Source organism: Triticum urartu, chromosome 2A, assembly GCF_056163025.1.
Source record: "Triticum urartu cultivar PI428250 chromosome 2A, HENAU_Tu73, whole genome shotgun sequence".
Taxonomy (NCBI): domain Eukaryota; kingdom Viridiplantae; phylum Streptophyta; class Magnoliopsida; order Poales; family Poaceae; genus Triticum; species Triticum urartu.
Window position 1 is genome coordinate 725,825,075 of NC_141874.1, and position 18,150 is coordinate 725,843,224.

The window sequence follows — 18,150 nt, forward strand, 5'->3', positions numbered from 1 at the left end:
GATGTTCATAACTTGTTCATATGGATTTTTCTTAGATGATGATGATTGTTAGATGAGGAGAGATAATGATGATTTTTTATGCTTCGATGATTTTGAGATGATGATGATGACCGATGATAGATGATGTTAGATGATGATGTGGATGATATATGATGATGTTTTTTTATGCTTCGATGATTTTTGAGATGATGATGATGATTGTGATGTTCTAAATTTTTTGTCGCGATGGATTTTGCAGGCTTTGTGGTGTCGCATTTCATTGGAGTGACCGTTGTACGACGCGTTGGTCCCCCTGAGCATCCCTCTGCTGTTCGACTACTTCCTCTATAGTTGAGGGTGAAACATGGGCAAGGGGAAGGCCGACGGCATGGGTTTCCTACGCAAGGTCGTCGGCCTGCCTAGTCGGAGTGGTCGAGCACGTAATCCTCCCCCTCGGCTACTTGACGATGACTCCTCACAGGGAGGTCGAGGGAGAGGTTCCCCTAGAGGAGGAGGGGGCGGGGGGAGAGCCTCTAGAGGGCGAGGTGGTGGGGGGAGAGCCACTATAGGGGGTCGCGGCCAGAAAGAGCGCACCCTCACCGACTTAGGGGTGTTGTCTTCGAGGCCCTCCTCTAGTGAGGTACCCTCCTCTAGTGAGGTACCCTCTGGCGAGGAGGACGACGACGAGGAGGAGGAGGAGGTTTGGGATGGGACCAAGGAGGAGGTGGAGGAGGAGGCAGGCGAGGAGGAGGAGGACGAGGAGGAGGTTGGGGAGGGGGAGGCAGGCGAGGAGGAGGGTGGTGGCGGGGATGATGGTGGTGACGGGAAGGGGGTTGACAACAAGGGGTGGCTGCATGGTAACGCAAAGCTACCAAAGCAGGTTCCTGCTACTGAGGAGGAGAAGTGGCTCATTGAGCCCACGGCGAAAGAGTAAGTGCCACTTTATAATAATTTCATTATTTTGCTTGTCACATGCTTATTCCGGTTGTTATTTATTTTGCTTGTCACATGCTAATAGTTCATTCTTTTGCAGCAACTGGATATATTCTAAAGGGGTCCGTATTCCCAACAGCCTCATCACCGTCTTGCTGAAGTTATACTGGCCGGGGTTGTACTGTCCGGATCCAGTCAGGCAGCCGGACCGTCAGGTTTTGGCCACGAGCTGGGACCACTGGGAAGCGGCCCTCCACGCGTACCATGAGACCCATGCCAAGGACGTGATCACTACTTTCTGGGTGAGTTTTCTTCAGAAGCACAAGTCCAATCTAGTTTCATGAATGATTTAACTCATGGCTTCTTCCATTCTTGTTTCATGCATGATTGTAGAAATTCTATCGAGTTCTTCCGGAGCACAGGGCCAGAGCGGACCAGATCATCCTGCGCCAATGCAAGAAGAAGGCCTGCCAGATGCAGTACGAGGTGCGCTATGTGGCCATCTCGACATACTACCACGACATTCTTGGTGTGAAGATGACCAAGGAAGAAGCGCGGAGGATGGGCATTACCTTGGAGAGGGACGAGTTCTTGGCGGTAAGTATAAAAGATTTTTCATTATGCTTTCATTACCTTGTGGTACATTTCACCGTTTCGTGTTGACATGCCATTATGCTTTTATTATGTAGGTGTGTCCAAATTGGTGTTATGGAAAAGACGAGTCCTGGGCGGCATTGGTGGATCTTTGGTGTGATGAGGCTGGAGCTTGGGCGGCTATGAGAATAAAAAACAAGGCTAACCAAGGGAAGGAGGGAGTACATGCTCAGGGAAACCGAAACCACTATCTCCACAAGGCAGTTAATGTATGGCTAACCCCATTAAACATTCTTCTTCTTCTATTTACCATCACTTTCTTATGTATAACTAACCTCTGTTTGGTGGTGCAGGAGGAGAAACTGAAGCGGCCGCTCTCACACATGCAGGCATGGGAGATCGCCCATACGCAGAAGGACCCCAAGCCTGGCGAGCCCAAGTACTACGGCAAGAAGACCGTGGGGAGGAAGAAGGCCTACTCCGCAGCGTATCTGAAGTTACATCCTGACACACCTGACCCCATTGCGGCGGATCTGGACGAGAGGGCGGTGGTGAGCATGGGGCCCAAGGAGCACGGTCGGGAGGCGGTTCTCGATCCTGTGATCACTCCGACTATCTCCTACACACAGCTCCGTCGGATCGACCCGAGCTTGAGCCAGCGCACGAGCCAACCAGTGACCAGTGCACAGTCCCTCTTTCAGGAGCAACAATCTGTAAGTATTTTCCCTCTTATCTTCATTGCTCACTTTATTTTCCGCATTTAGTAGTTTAATGAGTTCCATCATGTCATACCATAGGCCTACCTGGAGTACACACGCCAGGAGACCATGGCGTCGCATGAGAGGCTTTATGAACACCAAGTGCAGAGGGATCGCCTGATGCAGCAGGCTTTTCAAGAAATGGCGGCCGACAGGTGTCCTCAGTTGCAGCCAGCACAATGTCCTCCAGCACAACCAGTGCTGCTGACATTTGAGGAGTTTGTGGCACAGAACGTTGGCCCCTCGCCGGTTAGTTCATCCCCAATCTATTCACCCAAAGCATGTCATGCCTTTCAACATAGTCATATAACCCGTTAATATGTCTTTTTAACATCCAGGGAACAGGTGGATCTACCGTTGGCGGTGGTCTTCGCAGCACTCCCGAGACATGGAGCCCGACCACTCCGATCCACGGAGGCGGAGGCAGAGGTGGAGGCGGTCTTGGCGGTAGCGCTGCCGCTAGCAGTGACGACCTGGGCTTCGGCGGTCTTGGCGGTGACGACCTCCGCGGTGCTCGACGTCCTGGCGCTTAAGCCTTGTGTGTGGTGATGATCCTTGAGATGACTTGTGTGTGGTGATGATCCTTTAGATGACTTGTGTGCTTCTCTATATGCTTATGCTTATGTTTATGTTGATTGTGATGATGCTTATGCATATATTGTTGTGATGGTGCCGGATGATATCCTGTTGTGTTCTGTATGTATATTTCCATCATATATATCTGCTGATATGTGTTGTATATTTGAATTGAATTGATCTGAAAACAAACAGAAAAAAGAAAAAAAATCAAATGCAAACTATGCCGACGGCTAGGCCATCGGCATATGGCTAGCGTGAGCTCCAAGTAGCTGACACGTGGCGTCTATGCCGACGGCCTAGCCGTCGGCACCGTTTTTAAACTAAGCGGCCGTCGGCACAGTTTTTAAACAAAGCCGACGGCTAGGCCGTCGACATAGATGCCACGTGTTAGCTACTGGGAGCTCTGGAGCAGCGTCTGGTCGCCACGTGGCACACCTAAGTCGACAGCTAGGCCGTCGGTGTACCCCTATCTCACGAGCAGCGTCTGGTCGCCACGTGGCACACCTAAGCCAACAGCTAGGTCGTCGGCGTAGTTCGAAACTAAGCCGACGGCTAGGACGTCGACATCGGTGTGCCACGTGGCGACCAGGCATTGGGCAAACTTGACGGCGGCCGCCGTTAGGCGTGAACGCTGCCAACAGGCAGGGCCATCGGCATAGATGTACGGCCCCGTCAGGAAAGCTACTATGCTGATGGCTTTTCTATGCCGACGGCCTCCCGGGCTATGCCGACGTATATGTTGCCGACGGCCCTATGCCGACGGGGGCCGTCGGCATAGGTCTGTCCCGACGGGATTCAGTGCTATGCCGATGGCCCTGGCTGTCGCCATAGGGGGCGATTCTGGTAGTGAAAGAAGCTCTTGATGTGCTCAAACTGCCAAGAAGTGTGGCGGCTGTACTACCATGGCATGGTTGGAGGCCGCCGGATGTAATCATCATCAAGATCAACATCGATGGTGCCATCGATTTTGCAGGTAACTGTAGTGGCGCGTGATACGTCCATTTTGCATCATGCTTTTATATTGATATTCATTGCATTATGGGATGTTATTACACGTTATGTCACAATACTTATGGCTATTCTCTCTTATTTTAAAAGGTTTACATAAGGAGGGAGAATGCCGGCAGCTGGAATTCTAGACTGGAAAAGGAGCAAATATTAGAGACCTATTCTGCACAACTCCAAAAGTCCTAAAACTCCATGAAACATCTAGTTAAAAATAATAAAAAATCCTTGCCAAAGATGAAGACCAGGGGGCCCACACCCTGTCCACGAGGGTGGGGGGCGTGCCCCTACCTCATGGGCCCCCTGTTGGCTCTCCGATGCCCATCTTCTGCTATATGAGGTCTTTAAATGAGGAAAAAAATCATAAGCAACCTTTCGGGACGAAACTCCGCTGCCACGAGGCGGAACCAATCTAGGGCTCCGGCAGAGCTGTTCTGCCGGGGACACTTCCCTCCGGGAGGGGGAAATCATCACCATCGTCATCACCAACGCTCCTCTCATCGGGAGAGGGCAATCTCCATCAACATCTTCACCAGCACCATCTCATCTCAAAACCCTAGTTCATCTCTTGTATCCAATTCTTGTCTCCAAGTCTGGGATTGGTACTAGTAGGTTGCTAGTAGTGTTGATTACTCCTTGTAGTTGATGCTAGTTGGTTTATTTGGTGGAAGATCATATGTTCAGATCCTTTATGCATATTATTACCCCTCTGATTATGATCATGAATAGCTTTGTGAGTAGTTACGTTTGTTCCCCAGGACACGGGAGAAGTCTTGCTATTAGTAGTCATGTGAATTTGGTATTCGTTCGATATTTTGATGAGATGTATGTTGTCTAGGAGCGACGCTTTGTTTCTCCCCTTCGTCACGTGTAACACGTTTACTGTCTTGACTTCTGGTGGGAATTTCTTCTGTTCCCCAGTGCTTTGTTTGCGAGGCTCGTCCTCGTCTTCACTTGGTGTATCCAGCCCCTTGTGTTCAGCGTTGAGTTTGCCGGACTGCTTGAAGACCCAACATTCTCTATGGGTATGATTTGCAGGTTTATCGGGGGGTGCTGTGGATTTGACATATTTTGTCCAGAATCTTGTTTAGGCTGGACAGTTCGTCCCTGTTGCCTTTGGGGGGCGGCTTTTGCTGACTTGGCCGAGAGCTTCTGAATCCGGCGTTTACCGCCGTGCTCTTCGGGCTGTCTTCTTTATTCCGGCGCTTGTTTTTGCTGCGTCGTGGCTTCCCGTTTCCGTCCCTAACTTCGGATGTACTTGGGTTGCTAGTGCTACATTGGGCTAACCAGCTGTCCTCGCTCGCGCAAAAGCGGGTCATGAGGCTTGTTAATGCAGCCATTGTTCTCGGTTTTTCTTGGACGAGGTGTCTGGAGAGCCATTCGTCTTGAACGCTGTGTTTGAAAGCTGCTAAGGCTTCGGCGTCCGGACGGTCGACTATTTGGTTCTTTTTAGTAAGAAACCTGTTCCAAAGCTTTCGGGCTGACTCTCCGGGCTGTTGAGTTATATGACTTAAATCGTCTGCATCCGGTGGTCGGACATACGTCCCTTGAAAATTTGCCCGAAAAGCGTCCTCGAGCTCTTCCCAACTTCCAATGGTGTTTTCGGGGAGGCTTTTAAGCAAGTGCCGGGCTGGCCCTTTGAGCTTGAGGGGTAAGTATTTGATGGCATGGAGATCGTCTCCTCGAGCCATGTGGATATGGAGGATGTAGTCCTTAATCCAGACCCATGTGGATGTGGATATGGAGGATCTACTCCTTGATCGCTTCTGCTTTTTTAGACTCCACGCAGTGGCGACAAGCCTTTGATGGAGATTATATTGCTCCAGGTGTTTGTCCGGTGTGATATCATCCGGACTGTTATCTTCGCCGGAGACGGGTTGTTCGGTTTGATTCTCCGTGTTGCCGTGGTCGGACGGTGGTTTAATGCCGTGTTCATCGTCCGCTGGCTCACCCTGCTCTATCGCTGGGTCTATATGATCATTGTTTCTGCCGAGGCGGGATTTGGAGCGGCGCTTACGCCGCCGCCTTGACTGCTTCTCGAGGGAACGATCATTCGCTGCGTCCTTCTGTGCCTCGTCGTCGTTTTCTTTGGGTGTGTCCACCATGTATACATTATATGATGAAGTGGGCGTCCAGTGCCCTATGGGCAGTGGCTCATGTTCGTCTCCTACATCGTCGTCCATACCGTCGATGTCTTCGGAGTCGAAGTTGAGCATGTCGGTCAATTCGTCGACAGTGGCTACTAAGTGGGTGGTGGGTGGGCGGCGATTTTCTTCGTCATCCGCATCCCAATCCTGCCGGACATAGTTCGGCCAGGACTCTCTTGACAAGGAGAGAGAGCTTAATGAGTTCAGTATGTCGCCGAAGGGCGAGTACTGAAAGATATCCGCGGAGGTAAACTCCATGATCGGCGCCGAGATGGATTCGGTAAGCACGGGCATAGGCGGTTCGGAGTCCGTGGCCGGGGAAGGATCCGGCAGTTTGTCAACACGGCTCTCGTGAAGGGTAAGGTCGATACTCGGCTCGATCGCCGCTAAGAATGTGGCCTCCATGGCGGGGTCTATCCACCTGTCCATGGATGGCGCAATTGGCTCCGAATTGAGGGTCGGAGCGGTCGCCGATGCGGTCTTCCGAACATTTCCGATGGTAGAGCTAAATCATGCCCACCGTGACCGTGCGGCGCACTCGGCAAGGGCTCGAATCCGACGAAGATCAAGTCTCCGCGGATGTCGGCCGTGTAATTTAAACTTCCAAACCTGACCTGGTGGCCAGGGGCGTAACTCTCAATCTGCTCCAGATGGCCAAGCGAGTTGGCCCACATTGCGAAGCCGCCGAATACAAAGATCTGTCCGGGGAGAAAAGTCTCACCCTGGACTACATCGCTATCGATGATCGAAGGAGCCATCATACCTAACGATGACGACACAGAGGAACTCTCAATGAAAGCACCAATGTCGGTGTCAAAACCGGCGGATCTCGGGTAGGGGGTCCCAAACTGTGCGTCTAGGCGGATGGTAACAGGAGACAAGGGACACGATGTTTTTACCCAGGTTCAGGCCCTCTCGATGGAGGTAAAACCCTACTCCTGCTTGATTGATCTTGATGATATGAGTTTTACAAGAGTTGATCTACCACGAGATCGGAGAGGCTAAACCCTAGAAGCTAGCCTATGGTATGATTGTTGTTCTTGGTCCTACGGACTAAACCCTCCAGTTTATATAGACACAGGAGGGGGCTAGGGTTACACAGAGTCGGTTACAAGGAAGGAGATCTACATATCCGTATTGCCAAGCTTGCCTTCCACGCCAAGGAGAGTCCCATCCGGACACGGGACGAAATCTTCAATTTTGTATCTTCATAGTCCAACAGTCCGGCCAAATGATATAGTCCGGCTGTCCGGATACCCCCCAATCCATGACTCTCTCAGGTACGACTCTGGAATACTCGCCACAATTCACGTTCAATTGTGGCTCCGCTGTTACTTGAAATTGGAGAGCTAGTTAGTGACTTTACTTTATTTGATGTTCAACATGTAAATTGGTCAGCAAATATTCCAGCACACCTATGTGCAAAGCGTGCTTGTGCACTAAGTGTGACTGATAGTTGGCTGGATGATACTCCTAGCTTCCTAGTGACCAGCTTACTTGCTGATTGTCCTAGAAACGCGTTTGTTTGAATAAAGCTCTTTGAATTGTCTGCAAAAAAATAACGACCAGATCAAGGGAGAGAGAGAATGGCGTTTTGGCTCCCGAGAGTGCGCACAACCGCATGAATAGTAAATTCAAAAATATAGTAAATATTTTAAAAAATTCTGAATTTTTGTGCAGATGTTCGCGTTATTGTCGCAAGCATCCTTGAAAATTTTCAAGCGAAACAGAGCAACAATGTTTCGCCGGTGAAAAAACAAATTTAGGGTGACATTTTGAGGTAAAATTTGGTGTTTTCTTCCTTTCTTTTTTGCATAGGCCAAAATGTTTAATCTTTTTGCCTACAAATTTGTATATAGCATTTGGATGTGACAAAGAACAGATAAAATATTTGTTGGAATTCTTTAGACATTTCAAAAAATATTTTCGCGTGCAGGAGCGCACACACGTTGTGCGCTCCTAAGAGCACCAACGGATTTCCGAGAGAGCACATTCTTTACAAGATTATGTGCCTTGTAGTTCAACCCTCCAGCCTCCCAAGAGTAAATCTTATTGAATTGAAGAAACTTGCTCCAGGGTAGCCGGATCAGTGCAACTGCACGCGAGGGTAACAAATGCTGCTACATGTGTGTTCCGCTGTTGGTGGTCAATCTCTCTCTCTCTCTCTCTCTCTCTCTCTCTCTCTCTCTCTCTCTCTCTCTCTCTCTATCCTCTCTCTCTGTACATGAAGGACTTCATGACTCAGGAGAATGTTATTGTGCAACCGCTCCGTAACTCCGTTTATTGAATGAATGGAGATATTTTCTAAGCATATGGGAAACGGTATCCCATATAGTTGGGATGATTTGTATGGTCCTAGAATTGTCTGATGAGGCTGCATATCAAATTTCATCCAAAATGGAGTCCGGCTGCTTCCCAAACCTTTAATTATGCGAGGCGTAGTAGCCGGTCTAATTAATAAACATTTGCGAATAAAACTTGTTGTTGGGCCAGAACCACCTGGTGCACAACCTATAGCCCACTGCTTGCTCTCTCGTAATAGTGATTGGATAGCCCCAAGTATAAGGGTGAAGTAACCTAGCTATATAACTATGTCCCTTAGTCGAGAACCAGGGTTTATTGAAATGAGTTATTCGAACAAAGTCATGTGTACGCGTACACAAAACACAATTCAAACTTGCCCCTAACACTTCAAGAAGGTTGCCTACCTTCTTGTCCTGCTAGTTACAATATTAAATTGCACTATATTGTAGGAACTGATAGATAGATAAAAAATAAAGAATGAGTAAATCGCAATATCACCCCGCCCCCATGAACCCCTCCTATAGGATACAAAACCACCTATCATGAGCCGGCACCCCCCCCCCCCCCCCCCTCCACGCGGTCAATTCCAATATGTGGAATCCATAAAATGCTTTGAAATATCTATGAATCAAATGAATTACTTCATAATATCTATAACATTTAATAAATGTTTTGGCATGAACTTTGCTAAAAATAGAACATATTGCATGGCGGAAATTTGACGAAGCGAAAATGAACGTGTCAAAAAAAGTCTCTACTCATGTATATTCCTGAAAAGGCATAGATTTCAGGAAATTCATCACGAGCAACAAATTGTATAAAATTTTGTATACAATCCATAGAATTTACTTAAAAATATTTATGAAATTTAACGAATTAGATAAAATATCTGTAAAAGTTCAATAAAAATTGACATGACCTTTGCTAATTGGATGCATTGAGTGCAAAAAATTTAGTCAAAGGAAAATGAATCTACTTTTCGCCACAATGTTGGCACTCATGTATATTCCCAGACATTGCGTGAAATTCATCGTAAGCAACAAATTGCTGCCTCAGCTCGCGGGCCAAAAAATCATACACACAACATGTAGTACGAGGGCTCGATGGCCGGTTCGACATCAGATATCAAGCACCACACATATCATCTTAATACCATATCATGATCAAAATCAACTTTAATACATGACTATAATAAATGATAGTAACCTAATTTCACATTAAAACACAAAGAAAAAGGGAGGGACAATATATATCTACATGGAGCAAACCAGGGGTTGCCAGAGGAGAGTGCAGTGGTCGGCGGAGCAGGCATTGGGCGGCAAAATGAGAAGGGCGGCAAGTGTCGGGGGTAGTTGCGGGTTCGCGCTGGTGGTCCATAGAGGGCGGAGCTTGGGCCGGCTGGGGTCGGGGCATTCGCCCTCTAGGGGCAGCGGTGGACGGCCATAGCGCGGAGGCGACGAAGTACAACCGGAACCACATATGGTTGCGGCGGAGTATGGCCAGATCCACTACGAGCGGCGACGGAGCTTATGCGCGCGTATTCGGGGGTCGCGTTGTCGATTTAGTGTTTTTCACCCCCCAAGTCCCACACGAAATGAGCACAAGTTACATCCATGTTGCTGTGAACTACTGTAGTACCCAAAAACTAACATACCCGAAGTTGTAATTAACTACTAAATACAAATGGAATGGAAAGGGGACGACACAGAGTTCCAATCCTCTAGGAAATACTGTTTTATTTGCTTCCCTTTCACTTTCACTAGTGGAGTTATACCCTTACAAGACACGCTGGATGTCATCCCAGATGCAATTGTAGAATTTGGACCTATGGTTGACCATAACAAGTCCAGACTTCTTGTGACGCACTACCTCCACACCAGACATCACAACACCCATGTCAATCGTGTCGCCAGTGCATTCATCGAAACCAAACTCAAAGACTTTGGTGATGCAAAACCTCCCAGCTCCCAAGTAGACGAAGCTGCAATCTAGCATCGCCCAGTCCTCGGGCAGATCAAGGTGTGGCCAAGTGTACACCAAAGGTGGACCCCTTTCCGAGAGAAGACGGGAGGATATATCCATTGCACAAAAGTGGTGTTTATCGGTGTCAATGCCAAACAAGAGTTTGTCGAGCTCTGGTACATGCACGGCACGAGTATAGAATGGCAGTTTCCAGGGGCCGGCCTTAAACCACCTGTGACTGGCCGTGTTGAAGCAGTAGGTGGCGACGCTTTTTTGTCCAGAGGAGATGACAAGGATGGAGTCACCTTCAATGTCAAGCAGCGCACGGCAAACGACAGGGCACTCGTCAACATAGGCAGGTGGTGGCGGCAGCGGGTGCCAATGCCACCCTTTCAACCTCCCGCCATTGGAAGGGTCGCTGTACATGAGTGCCTCGAAGTTGCAGGGATTGCAGCTGATAGGGTACCTTCCCATGACGTAGAAGACATGGGCACGCTCGGGGTCGTCGGCTTCGGCATCAGTAGCGGAGAAGCCGATGGGCCTGCTCCCCTTGGGACTGTTGAGGCATGGAATCAGCTGGAGGGAGCCGGCGTCCATGTCGCATAGGACTGTGCGCCCCTCGGCGTCCACGCAGAGGATCTTGCTAGCGCCGCCGCTGCCTTGTTCGTGGAAGGGCAGGAAATCCATCCTTTCCTCGTCTGAGATGGATCGTTCGAGTCTGAGCCTGGGCGGAGGAATCCGCGAGATGGTCTCCATCCATGGTGGCACCACGCCTGATGGGCAGTCCGTGAGATTGACCTTGGATTTTGCTGCTGCCCGTGCTTCGGCCGTGGATGGGTAGAAGAGTTGTTCCTCGGGATTGATGCGACTCACCGTATACAAGCTCCCACCGCGATACCTCTGCATCACAACGTTCATCAACTGCCGCGCCTTCATCGCTCACCACTCCTTACCAACAAAGAGAGATCAGGAATTAGATGATGAATGATGCCCCAGAGACCAAACACTTCCACGAAAACAAATAAGATCGACAAGGGCAAGAGAAAGAAATAAGGAGAAATTAATACCTGCGGCAGAGATGTCCAAGTGTCTTCCCCACCAAGTCCACCGAATCGAAGGTGGCGGTCGCAGCGGGGACGACGGCGGCGGCGGCTGGGATCGGATGGAACAGAGATCAGGTGACACGCTGCAACTTGCCCCCCTTTATCTGACGTCCATTCAAGATCTAACAGAGGGGATCGGCCCAAAGGGAAGACAGCCCACACCGTAGTCAGTTTTCAGCAGAGACGTCTGCACCTGCAGTTTTAAGCACGGGCAACTATAGCTATGCACTATCATTAAAAATAAATAAAAGCTATGCACTAAGCACTCTTCATATTTAGATTCTCAAAAATAAATAAGAAAAAGAATAACTGAACCTATTATGCAGGAACATAGTATTAAAGAAGCAAAACTGAATAATTCAACATCACTTGTCATTAAAATTCAGAAACATTTAGCGTAGAAGCTCTTTAGCACTAAGCATAAAGATTCAGAATAGTGGGACAATTGTAGTTGCACTAACCATTTAAACGGCACTAACGATTACAAAGCACTGACAAATTATGCAATTTGATGGCCTTAAAATCGGAGAGCTTGCTACTGAGTTTATAACAGAACCGAGCGGTGCGACAGATAATTGGAAAGGAATCTGCTGCACGGATGACTCTCCTTCCTCTATCTCGACATTGCCGGCCCTCCACAGTGGTCTTGCCTTTAGTCTACTGCTGGAGCTAGTGTTGCTTCATGTGTTAGGCTGGAGCCTGGAGGCCTAGGATGTCTGTGTTGTATAAAACATGTCGGATGAGTTCTCATGTTTAATTAACTCTGTTTTCTGCGCGTGATGTTAAAATATAGAATGGTGATGTTGTTTTATATCCGTTTCAGTGTATATGCATAAGTTTGTTGTTTCTATGAATTTCAATAGGAGGGCTTGTTACCTAATTGAAGAAATTGATTGCGGTGCTCTGAGCATTCGAGGCAGTTAGTAATAAGAAACTACCTGCGATGTTCTGAGCAATAGAGGCGGTTAGAAAGGAGAAACCACCTACGGCGCTGCAAAGCCCGATTCCGTACTAGTGGCACGTGCAAGGACTAGGGGCAAGGAGAGGGTAGAACAGTGGGTGCAGGCAATATTTTGAGTAGAGCATCCAATTCCATTGTTTGAACAGAGGAGTAAATCTGAAGTTTCGCTCCAAATTTCTGCTGGGTAAGAAAGGTTGCCAACTAGATAGTAGATAGGGAACATAATCATGTGCTGTTTTGAGATTTTTTTCAAAGATTTTTTATAGGTCAAACTAGGAGCGAGTGTGTGATTGATGTTTGATCATTATTTTGAACATGGCCATGTAGTGAAACTCATGTGGGATGTTCAAAATGATGAAATATTTCTTGGGTAAATTACTGAGATTTGTGAAAAATAAATATTTAACCATTTCTACAAAACAAATTGTATTTCGAAATTATAATCTTGAAGGGGCTAGTGATCTTATATATAATAGACTCCGGAAATTATTTTTAATGAATAAATGTTTTGAAAAAATAAATATTTTTAGTCAAACCACATTCTTAGGTTTTTTGGAAAATAAAAAGGTTTATTTGCTTTTTGGCCAAAATAAATTGTAATAAAATTTTTGGCCTCTAACCACATGACATGATCCTGGGAGAGATTTTGGGCATAGGATTGCAAGAGTATAGTTGGAGAAATTGCATATCAACAAGTTTGTCCAATTCTTTTTGCAGTTCGTTACACAATTTACGTACGGCAGTTGCCTCCTCCCCTCAAAAAGACTAGGGTTTCTCTGCCTCATGTCGGCGGCGCTGCCGGTCCGCATCGTCTTCGGTGGCCTTAGGGCCATGGTGTGGCATAGTGGATCCCGGCCCTTGCCGGCGGGAGGGCTTCGTTTTTTATATGTTCCTTTGAGTTTTGTTAGGGTTTGTGTCCTGCTCAGGAAGACAAGACGGTGGCGGCTCCCTGAAGATGGAATCAGGTTCTCCCGCCTAGCCCCCGTCCCGGTGGTGCTTCTATCATCGTCAGTGAGTGTGTGGAGGTGTGTCTCCGGCGGATTTGTCCTTGGTAGATTTTCTTGGATCTGGTCGTAGTTCGTCTACATTTGCGTGTCTTTGGGTTGACCTTCTGATCTACGCTAGTCTTCAATAGCGGTGGTTTCTATTCTAGTGTGTTGGTCATATGGGGCCTTAGCACAACAACTTTCCGACTATCTACTACAAGAAGTGTTGCCCGCCTCCGGCGAGGGAGGGGTGATGACGGCGGCGTGGCTTCGGCTCGCTTCAATGCTTGTAGTCGTCACTAGGTAATCTACGGATATAGATGTAATTTTTATTATTTTTCTGGTATTCGTTGTACTGTCATGATTGAAGATGAGTACATCAGAAGTTTTCTCGTAATTTTTTTTTGCATATCAACAAAGGAAATGCTTATGAATGTGCCATCTTCAACCTCCATGCGAGGCCCTTATCCCCTTGCCCATTGCTGGTAAGGTTTGTGTCGAAGACAATGACCTCGTCGGTTACGTGTGATATGACTCAAATCATAGTTTCAAGTGGGCTACGCCTCATAGCAGTGGACCTCCCTAAATGCTATAGCTAAAACGCTTGGTCATGTGTTATGACCATAGTCCCTTAGCGCAGAACCTCTCTAAACGCTATAGGGCGCTATTTAAAACAATGTAATCATTTGCAATCCTCTTGTATGGTTTAGAGTTGTATCTACGATATGACTCAATTGCATTTCTCTTGTATAGTTTGAAGTCATATATGCAAACAAGGAAGGGCGATCTTGTAATTTTTTTGTTCTTCCTAGTTCCTCTATGCAGTGATGCATTAATTTTGATATGCATTTTCTGATTTGGGCCATTTTTATTTCTCATAGTACTATGTTACTAATTTGCATATGAAATTCTGTGGAATGATATTTTCATGTTGCTACTATAACATAACTTTTCCAAGAATTTCCGAACATTAGGTGCACCAGATGGTTGGGTGCACATGATACTTTTCCCCGGTGCGACCTACCGTGCCTACCAGTCCGGCGATGATGCGACCTACCCTGCCTACCGATTGCGACGACGCTTCCGATTGGGCCATTTTTTATTGTCAGCGTAAGTAGAAGGGATCATGTTGTCAGCGAAGGGTACATCCATGTTGATCTGGCTGCCGCAAAGTAGAAGGGATCATGTTTTCAGCGAACGCATTTTCTCCCCTAAACATTAGATCGAGTTGTTTGGTTCAGGTTTGTGGAGATTGAAAGGGGTTGAGTGGAATGAAATCTGCAAGTCAAAACCCCGCTAAATCCCCTCCCATCACTTGCAATCCTCTTGTATGGTTTAGAGTCCTATATGCGATATGACTTAATTGTGTTTCTCCTGTATGGTTTGGAGTCATATATGCAAAAAGGAAGGGCAATGTTGTATTTTTTTTCTTCCTAGGTCCTCTATGCAACGATGTATTAATTTTGATGTGAATTTTATGGTTTGAGCCATTTTTATTTCTCATACTACTTATATGTAACTAATTTGCATATGGAATTTGTGGAACGATATGTTCGTGTTTCTACTATAACATATATATTTTTCCAAGAATTTTCCAAATGGTTGGATGCACATGATATTTTTCCCCGATGCGACCTACCCTGCCTACCTATTCCGGCCGCGATTCTGATTGGGCTACTTTTGATTGAGCGTAAGTTACGTCCACATTGGTCTGGCTGCCGCAAAATAGAAGGGAGCATGCATGTTGTCAGCGAACGTATTTTCTCCCCTAAACATTAGGGTTGTTTAGTTCAGGTTTGTGGAGATTGAAAGGTGTTGAGTTGAATGAAATCCGCAAGTCCTCCCATGATCCCATCCCATTACCATGGGGAGAGGATTAACCGTACATGGCCTTAATTGGTGACTTAAAGAACACACTGGATGCCGGCATAGCTGATAAAGGACTTGTGCTTGATCATTTTGAGTTGAGATGATCCTCTGTGCCTCTGTGGACTACCTCCACACCGGTGAGCACAGCCGTTGTGTTGCTGGGATTACCCTGAGCGTCTTGCTCCCCGGTGTCAAATTTTTTGAAGATGCAAAACCTGCCGGCTCCAAGGTATAGCAGGCTACCCCTTTTCTGCACCCATCCATGAGGCGTGTCGAGGACCTGCCAGTCATGCAGCAACTTGGGAGCCCTGCCAAGGTTGGAGAGGTCCAGCGCGCACAAGCTGTTGGCGCTGTTGCCGGCCATGCCGAACCAGAGGTTGCAAAGCTCAGGGACATGCTCAGCCCGTCCATGGAACGGCAGGGTCCAGCGGCCAACCTTTTCCCAGGTGCAGCTAACCGTATCGAAGCAGTAGGTGCCGATGGAGCTTGGCCCAGCGGAGGATATGCAGATGGTCTCGCCATCACCAAGCAACATGTAGGACTGGATGGCTGTGCGGTTATAGGCTTGGTTGTTGACGTAGGGCGGCCGAGGGAGCCGGTGCCACTCCCAGCTATTCTTGCCGTAGATGAGGGCTTCGAAGATGAAAGCATTGCGAGCAGCGGGAAACCTGTCCATGACGTACAAGGCTTGATGGGAGGTGTCCGGACGAATGATAGACAAGGAGCGCTATCCCCCTTGGGTTCGTTAAGGCAGGGAACGGGCTGGATGGAACCGCGGACGGCGTTGCAGAGGACGGTGTTGCCCGCCGAGTCCATGGAGAGGATCTTGCCATCGCCGCCTCGTCCGTAGAAGGGCAAAAAATCGAGCCTTGGGCCGTCTAAGCGGTATGCTTCCAATCTGAGCCTGGGCGGAGGCATCCGCGAGATGTTCTCCGTCCATGGTGGCGCCACGGCTGATGATGGCAGCGTCGTATTCCCCTCCTTGGGTTGCGCTGCTGCTGCTGCCGCCTTTTTGCTTCCGCCGTGGACCGGTAGAAGAGTTGCTCCCCGGCCTTGATGCGGCTTACCGTGTACAAGCTGCCACTGCCAGACCTCTGCATCACCACGTTCAAGAACTGTCGCGCCTTCATTTTAATTCTCCCAACTCCTACAAAACAGAGAACACGAATTAGATTATCGTAGTATTTGATCTTCTCCTGGCGTTACAGAAGATACTTCCACAATACCTGCAACAGAACTTATTCCGTCGCACTAATTGAAGCTGGCGTTGTTGGATGAGCGGCGGCGGCGGCGTCGAGGAGATCGGGATGGGGAGTGCGATCTAGGTCTAGCCGTCATGCCCTTTCTTCTCTTCTTGTTTTTTATTTTTTTATCTTTTTGAGACACTTTTTTCCCCGCAAAAAAAAGAGAGAGACTTTTTTTATGGGATGATTGTTTTAAGGGGACTAGTAAATACGCACGTGCAACGCACGTTAATATTTAGGCAATATATTAATTGCATGTGGATATTAGGTATGAAATTATTTGTATGTTAATTATATGATTAGTGCAATATTTGGTATGATATTAATTGCATATTAAACACGTTGAACGCTCACCATTGGAGCAATCTAGGTCGTTGGATTGACTTAGTTTGAGGGTCGAGATCAATTGGATCTGCTCCTTTGGGTCTTTTTATATTGGTATAGATATAGATGATGAGATAATTTTTTTTGTAGGTGCATGAGGTGAATGGATAACCCACGCGTCGGCTGGGCCATATTACCATAGGCCCACAAAGTTTTGTCCCCGGTCTCTATCTACGAGTCGGGAGTCTTAGGTTTTTGTGACTTTTTTTTAACTTTTTTTCATCGTAAAGCACAGATGCGCCGGATGCTGAAAAGTAGAGTTGTGTTTTTGTTTCGGCATGAAGCACATATGTGTCTTTCATAGTTGTGCTTCCCGAAAAGAGGAAAACGCAATTGTACTTCCGTATGAAGCACATTTGTATTTCTCGCGAGGTAAAAAACATTGTTCCACTTCGCGGAAAGTGGAAAAGCAGTAGTACTTTTGTATGAAGGACATTTGTACTTCTTGAAAGAAAAGAAACATGGTTGCGCTTTCCAAAAGGTGAAAAAAAAACACAGTTCTACTTCTTGAAAACTCAAAAACATAGTTGTGCTTCCTGAAAAGTGAAAAGCTCAGCTATGCTCTGGTTTCCCTTTTTTCAGTTTTCCATTTGTTTTTTGATTTTTTTCTAGTTTTTTAATTTCATGTTTTTGACGGAAAAATTGTTCAAACCTGTTAATGATGAAAACAGTTTGTGATTTGGATGGATGGTTCAAGAAAGAAAATGTTTGAGAAAAATAAATCTACAGAAAAGACACAAAACTCGTAGGTTGTGACAACTGTCGCACATGCAGTGCGTCAGTTACCACCACGAGAGGAGTAAGAGCAACATTTGCAACGGGTACCCTCTAACTAGTGAGCTCGCATTTAGCGCATGTAGTGACACTTCCTTGGTTATTGGTACACTAGTGGTTGGGGCCTATCATTGCGGGCCGCTTCAGGGGAAGTTATTTGTCTGTTTTCCTATTTTAAAGAAAAAAACCTCATCTTCATCTCAAATTAAAATAAAAAAATTCTCGCCTCACGTGTGTTTCCCATGTTTCGTGCCATGAGGACCGGATATAGTCTTCACAGACGTTATCCATTGAGGATATATTATATGCCATCGGAATGGTAGTACCCGATGTTGTAGTTGTGCCCATTGATGGCGTAGTTGTACGCGGAAGACTCCCCATCACAAGTCTCTTTAACAAAGAACATCGCTTGAGTACATTGATATCATTGTTAGAACCAGGTGTGGCAAAGTAAGCATGCTAACTCCACAAATCCTTCGATGTCACTGCTTGAAGTATAATGGCAACCTCTTTGGTGTGACCTTTGTAGTGTGCACGCAAACCTTTCGGATAATTCTTCCATTGCCGG

At 47.2% G+C, this 18,150-nt stretch overlaps 2 protein-coding genes and 1 pseudogene across 2 annotated transcripts; 1 reads left to right on the top strand and 2 right to left on the bottom strand.

Annotated features, from left to right (window-relative positions):
- Window positions 1-1,145: 1,145 nt before the first annotated feature.
- LOC147987216 (uncharacterized) lies at window positions 1,146-2,797 on the top strand. The gene is made up of 6 exons (XM_087540274.1): window positions 1,146-1,214; window positions 1,306-1,509; window positions 1,602-1,775; window positions 1,860-2,219; window positions 2,304-2,513; window positions 2,603-2,797. The coding sequence occupies exons 2-6, from the start codon at window positions 1,387-1,389 to the stop codon at window positions 2,795-2,797; spliced, it is 1,062 nt and encodes a 353-aa protein (XP_087396400.1). The 5' UTR covers window positions 1,146-1,214; window positions 1,306-1,386.
- Window positions 2,798-10,075: 7,278 nt separating this feature from the next.
- Window positions 10,076-11,197, bottom strand: LOC147987217 (uncharacterized). Its single transcript, XM_087540275.1, has one exon. The coding sequence runs from the start codon at window positions 11,195-11,197 to the stop codon at window positions 10,076-10,078; it is 1,122 nt and encodes a 373-aa protein (XP_087396401.1).
- Window positions 11,198-15,215: 4,018 nt separating this feature from the next.
- On the bottom strand, window positions 15,216-16,349 carry LOC147987218 (uncharacterized; annotated as a pseudogene).
- Between the last annotated feature and the right edge of the window lie 1,801 nt (window positions 16,350-18,150).

Bases quoted from the DNA above. Each gene is read 5' to 3' on its own strand.
- LOC147987216 (XM_087540274.1), top strand. From the start codon at position 1,387: ATGCAGTACGAGGTGCGCTATGTGGCCATCTCGACATACTACCACGAC. The intron at 1,510-1,601 runs GTAAGTATAAAA...TTTATTATGTAG, and splicing joins AGAGGGACGAGTTCTTGGCG to GTGTGTCCAAATTGGTGTTA. The intron at 2,514-2,602 runs GTTAGTTCATCC...TTTAACATCCAG, and splicing joins AGAACGTTGGCCCCTCGCCG to GGAACAGGTGGATCTACCGT.
- LOC147987217 (XM_087540275.1), bottom strand. From the start codon at position 11,197: ATGAAGGCGCGGCAGTTGATGAACGTTGTGATGCAGAGGTATCGCGGT.